Source organism: Podarcis tiliguerta (genome assembly GCF_965153285.1).
Source record: "Podarcis tiliguerta genome assembly, chromosome: 14".
NCBI lineage: Eukaryota > Metazoa > Chordata > Lepidosauria > Squamata > Lacertidae > Podarcis > Podarcis tiliguerta.
The window spans coordinates 45,622,424-45,628,799 of record NC_139547.1 but is presented as its reverse complement, the minus strand read 5'-3'; the positions used below and the strand labels follow the sequence as shown (position 1 = coordinate 45,628,799).

At 43.3% G+C, this 6,376-nt stretch overlaps 1 protein-coding gene across 6 annotated transcripts in view; it reads left to right on the top strand.

The window, feature by feature from the left end:
* Positions 1 to 2,774: 2,774 nt before the first annotated feature.
* Positions 2,775 to 6,376, top strand: part of ATF7IP2 (activating transcription factor 7 interacting protein 2) — a 32,432-nt gene continuing 28,830 nt past the window's right edge. For 2 of the 6 annotated variants that reach the window (XM_083413520.1, XM_083413515.1), the window contains exon 1: positions 2,801 to 3,433. In XM_083413520.1, the coding sequence (XP_083269646.1) occupies positions 3,396 to 3,433 (38 nt within the window). In that variant the 5' untranslated portion in view covers positions 2,801 to 3,395. Of the gene's footprint in view, positions 3,434 to 6,376 lie in introns of all 6 variants that reach the window. The other 4 variants (XR_014504914.1, XR_014504915.1, XM_083413517.1 and 1 more) reach the window with 4 other exon arrangements.

The window sequence follows — 6,376 nt, the reverse complement described above, 5'->3', positions numbered from 1 at the left end:
TCCAAGAGGCTCAGTGGTTTATTTTTTAAAAAAATAATATTTATTAAAAGTTTAAAAGCTACACAAAGAAGAAAAACAAAGAGAAAAGAGAAGAGGAAAAAGAAAAGATAAAAAGTTACATAGAAAAAAAGCAAAAAACCACAATACATCAAAACACAAGAAAAAAAACAATACATCAAAAAAAAAACCACAATACATCAAAATCCTTATCTTTCATTAACTTATTTCCTCGACCTCCTCACACCTCCCATTTTTGTATTCCAGTTGTTAATTTTATCAGCAAATCCTTTCCGTCTTTCACTGCTTTCTATCTTTTAGTTATCTTAATTTATTTTTACCTTATCTTATCTTATCATCAAAACCTTAAAATTTATTTATACTTAACTCGTTATAATATTTCTACTAAAGTCATGTAATTTCATTCCAACATTTCCTAACATTCATTAATTTTACAATATTTCTCTAAATAGATTTTTAATTTTTTTCCCAAACTTCTTCCACCATCTCTTCTCCCTGGTCTCGGATTCTGTCAGTCCTTTCTATCAGTTCTACATAGCCCATCAGCCTGGTGATCTTCTATCCGAGGCTCTTAACTCTTCTCCATGTCCCATCTGCAGGTCTTCTTCAAATTTATGCTTACACTTTACTTCCATCTTGACAGTTCCTTTATTCCTTGTCGGCAAGTCAGCCCATACTCCATAGTCAAAACTAAAGTCCAAAAGATGTTTCAGGGCATGCTCCAAAGTCCCTTCGAGGCTAAAGGCCTCCACAACTCCAATCTCCCCCTGGCCCAGATCCGAATCACAAAGTCCAGAGCATCCCTTCATAAGGGAGTCTGTCCAACTTTCCTTCTCCGATCCAAGCAGGGCATCGTCTCTCCAGATCTCACTTTCAAAATCAATCACGCATGGCATCAGCTTATATCCATCAAATTGTCTCTGTGAAGACGAGACCGCCACTTGTATTACTTGAGATTCAGAAGCAGTTTTTTCCATCGTCTTCTCCACAGCTTGCCATTTCAAAATGGGTTCCTGAGCCAATACCCGAATATTTTCTGTATAAATGTTCACTTTTTGTCCAAAATCAGTTGTTTTTTGTCCCAAATTGTCAATTTTATTAGCCATTACATCAGTCTTCTCATGAAGTTGTTCCAGTAGGGCGCTTATCTTGCAAAATGCATTCACTAGGACTTCTTGTTTTGACATTCTTGACCAAGGTCACTTTTATTTCTCACAGTCCTTGATTCTATGGAAAATTCCTTCACTCATGCAACAGTTTCAAAGGCTCCCTCTAGAGGAAACAATTTCTATTTGTATCTGTCCTTTTAGACCCAAATCCAATAACAAAGTTAATTTTCAATTTTCAGGTACTTTTTTCTCCTTTTTAAATGCAGAGGAAAGCAGTGGAAACAATGTATATCTCTTATTTAGCTATCTATCAGCATATGTTCTATTTGCCGTCAATGAGTTTTCCCAGACTTACTGACAGCCCAGGTTCAAAACGGTGGAAATTTCTCTCTCCTCACTCTCTCGCCTGCAGGCTTAAACAGTCCAAAAAGAATTCCCCCTCTTCTCTTGCTTCCAAGGGGGGTTTAATATTTTAAATGGTGAAAATTTAATCCTTTACAAGAGGCTTTTCCCAGACTTTAGCTTGCGACATCTTTGCTTTGATCTATTTACAAAACGGAAGGCAGACTTCCTGTTTAGAACCTTCCCGTTTCAGTGCCGAATTACGATGTTTAAAAATCCAATTTTCCGTTCTATTTACAAGTAGTTGTTTAAAGTCCAATTGTCCACAGGAAAAAGTCAGCGCTCTCCAGCAACAGCAATGCGGCTTCGCTCCACGAAAAAAGCGATCGATTCGAAGCACCGCGCCGCTCACCCCACGTCGCTCTGGATTCCCAAAACTGGGTTTCCCCGTGAGTAGGGGAGGCGCAAAAGGTGCCAGCCGAATCCCAAGTCCACAGGCTTCTCCCGCCTGTGGTTTTTAATGGGTCTCCGCCTCGCCGTGGCGGTCAGACCCTAGTTTTCGTGGAGCTAGATTAGAGGAAATCCGCCATTGCCTGGAGGCGCTAACCCGGAAGTCCCAAGCGGCTCAGTGGTTTAGACCACAGCACCACCTGCTTCCCCATTTCCCAGTAACCTCACAGGAGTCCCTGCGATTGCCACACCATTCGTTCGCCTCATTTTCCTTCTTTTATTCCAAGTTCCTCTTTTGTAAATTTTCAGCCACTGTACCTACGTGAAAGGGTTACGTCTCCGCTGGAGAAGCGTTGCGGCACACTGGTAGACCAGCTGCTTTCAGAAAGTCCAATATTCAATATCTGGCATCTCCAGATAGAGCTGGGAGGGACTCTGATTGAAAAACCCCTGGAGATCCCCTGCAGGTCTTTGTAACTGACGTGGGCAAAAGCCCACCTGAGGTTCGAGCATGGCCGAGTCACTTCGTGCCAGCAATGGCGAGACACAGCCAGGAAGCACTTCAAACAGACCAATTCAGATTTTGTTTCTACGGCAGCAGAATGGTAACAGCTTGTCAGGCAAAACAGGAAAGCTTGTTCAGAGCTGCACCCTGAATTGAATTGTTGCAGACCCTTTTATACATGCAAGTAAACAAGAGAATTTTTCCTACAGTCTATCTGTTAACACGCCACCGCCTTAGCTAACCACTAAGAACATCCACCCACTAACCACATCCTATAGAAATCTTTTGCAACAACAATAAATGCAGAACCAGCAAGTTCTTGTTTTCAGCACATGACTTTAAGCTGTGTCACTGGAGTCAGATGCTGGAGTTTTTATTTAAGGCAACGAACATACACTTAGCAACAGTGTCACATAAAGAGTCACTTCTCTTTTTTGGTCATTGTCTGCAATGACTTAGTTGGATCGGAGATTGGTGGATAAAAACCCAGCCCTCCGCTCACTGCAAAATCAGTGCTACTTTGGCAAACAACCTCTCCTATTGTGCCTACTAGCTATTTTCCTCCTGTTTATAAAGACAAGGAAACACAACTTTTATGGCCAGTTGGATCCTTGTTCATTTAAGCTTAAGCAGAGAAAAGTAGTTATGGATGCACCACGGAACATTAAGCAGTAATTTGGAGGGCAGGGGGACAAGAGACAAAATTAGCTCGTGCGACGGCATCCTTTAAGAGAGGTTAAGCTGGCTGACTTCACCGAGACTGTTGGTGCATAGCGACGGAGCGCTTTCTCTTCTGCATAAAAAGAGCATCACCATCATTGCTGTAAGCATTTAAACCATCCTTTCTCAGTGCAGAACACTTTGCATGCAGAGTTAAAGTAATAAGAAAAGAAGAAGAACCCTGCTGGATCAGACCAAAGACCCCATCGAGTCCAGAATCCTGTTCTCAGCTTGGACCACCAGAGCACCAAATGAAGCCCACAAGAGGACCTCAGTACAGCAGAAAAAGGTAAAGGTAAAGCAGAACCTTCCCCATTTGTGAACCCTAGCAACTGGGGATCCCTCCAGACTGGTGATTTTCTGCAAGTTTGTTCTGCAGTGTATATATATAGTACACAAAGGGATGCGAGTGGCACTGTGGTCTAAACCACTGAGCCTCTTGGACTTGTGGATCAGAAGGTCAGCAGTTCGAATCCCCGTGATGGGGTGAGCTCCCGTTGCTCTGTCCCAGCTCCTGCCAACCTAGCAGTTCGAAAGCATGCCAGTGCAAGTAGATAAACAGGTACCACTCCAGGGGGAAGGTAAAAGGCGTTTCTGTGCAGTTTGGTCATGCAAGGCACATGACCCAGAAAGCTTTCTGTGGACAAACGCTGGCTCCCTCGGCCTGAAAGCGAGATGAGCGCCGCAACACCATAGTCGCCTTTGACTGGACTTAACAGTCCAGGGGGGTCCTTTACTTTTTTATATTTATAGTACATTAGTCGTAGATTTTACTGGATTATCCACGCATCATTCTGCTTTATTAGTTGTCCCATGCAATGCTTCCTGAACGATACCATACAATTGCCATCTGCAGGGGCACCAAAGTGGGGCAACCACCCTGACTGGATCATTTGGGGTTGGAAAAGTTACAGGATTTCATCAGGAAGCTATGGGGTATGGGCAGACCAGAAACAGAGCCATAGGTCCACCCCAAAGCTATTGGAGCACAAACAGTATTGATCACATTGAACCACCCCAATACAATCATGAGTGATATAAGCAAGACCGAACTCCATTTTGTGTGGCCATCTCAATGCCATCTATACTTGCTAAGCTTAAGTAAGGTATGAAAAAAAAATATGAGAATTTGCTGGTGCTACAGTAACTGCTGTTGCAAAAGATTTCTATAGGATGGTGGAAGAGGAAGAACAATGGAAATAAAGTGAACAAAGAAGTTTCCTAAAGTTAGTACCCAGAGGTGAGGGGGCGTGGCCTAGCTAAGTCTAGGGAAACGGCTTGTTCTATGGTCTTAACCCCTTCATGCATTGACTAGAGCGAGGCATGCAGGTTAATACGAAGCTGAATTTCTTACAGTATATTGTCTCCCGATATTGGATGCAACCGTTGCAGTTATTTATTTATTTCTGTATTTAAATATAAATAAGTGAATCCAGGAGTTGTAGCTGAAAGCCATCCTGATGCCATGTTGAACCCGGCAGACATCATTTGGGGTGTAACATGGGGCTGCCATACATCCAGAATTTCCCAGACATAGCCGGGATTTGGCCATCGGAAACACTGTCCGGGCGGAAATAGCTGAAATATACAGGAAAATCCAGACATCTGGCAATCCACGTCGGAAGAGTAGATTTTGGCAAATTTCCTTAAAAATAGCTCGAAAACCTTTTGAGATTTTGCAAAGCTCAACAACTTCTGTGTCCGGATTTTCACTTTTTGAAACATGGCAACCCGAGTAATGTAATTATTTTATTTTTCTTGTAGTCACACTGTAACACATGCTTAAGAGAGAAACAAAGAAGCAGTGGCGTAGCGTGGGTTGTCAGCACCCGGGGCAAGGCAAGCAATTTGCGCCCCCTAACCCGTGGATTTGCGCCCCCTAACCCTAACCCCCAGATGTTGCGCCCGGTGCGGCCGGCCCCCCCTGCACCCCCCACGCTACGCCACTGCAAAGAAGAAAAAGCGCCCCAGATAGAAAACTCTTTCGCAGGAATGCCAGTGGATGGAATAGTGTCAATAGCAACATTGTACACAGTAGGGCTGACTTCTGAGTAGATACACATCGGATTTCCGTGTCAGGCTGTGCTTTAAAAATTCACTGTAACATTGTAGCCTGCTGTGGTTTGTACGAGCGAGGATCCAAGGTCAGCTTCTTACATTTGCACAACAGAGAAAGGCAGCAGTGAAACCTGGAGGGAGATATTAATGGCAAAATCATAAGTCATAGATCATAAATTGTGGTTCCTTTCAGGAATTCTGACTCAATGTGAAATTGCTTCTTCAAGGACTTATACCTTTGCTTGGAGACAGGTAAAAGCGTTTTAATAATTTTTTTTTAAAATCAGCATTTGCCACTCACTTAGGGGATGAAGTACTGTTTCTATGCCCCTGCTGTGACAAGTTCTTAAAAAGCAAAAGTTAACAAATCTCTGGTCTTGTTTAGTATCCTCTGTGAGCCAAGTAGATAAACTGCTTGCTTTTATTAGAATGGCAGGTTATAAACTTGAGGACAAGGCTGGAAGTTGCAGGTCAAAATCCTGTGTACACTTATCTAAGAGTTAGCAGGAAGTGGGACTCACTTCTGAGTAAAACACACATACGGTAGGATTGGTGCTGTAGATTTCAACTCCTACTTATTTACTTCATTACTTCTTTTTAGAGAGAGTAAATTGGAATGATCAGGTAACAGAAAAGCAAGCAGAAGATGGGGAGGGAGGAAAAGCAGAAAACCGAACATATATAGTGAGTTGTTGCGATGGCTGAGAAGTTAATTTAGAACCCGAGGGTTGCAAAAAAAGGGGGCAGAAGGTTGCAACAGATTATTATGCTAAATGGGATGTGTTTAATCTGTGTATGAGAGAGCAGGTCGCTTTGTTGGAAATGTCAAGGGGCGTAATTAAGATGTCGGGACAAGGTCTAAAACGGGCATGGAAATGTGCAGCTCCATTTTAAAAGTTTTGTTTTCATGAAAGAGAGCCGGCGGTGGTGGAGTGCTTAAAAAGTGTCAGACTAAGACCTGGGAGGGACCAGGGTTCCAGTGTGGTGTAGGGGTTAAGAGTGGTAGACTCGTAATCTGGTGAACCGGGTTCGCGTCTCCGCTCCTCCACATGCAGCTGCTGGGTGACCTTGGGCCAGTCACACTTCTCTGAAGTCTCTCAGCCCCACTCACCTCACAGAGTGTTTGTTGTGGGGGAGGAAGGGAAAGGAGAATGTTAGCCGCTTTGAGACTCCT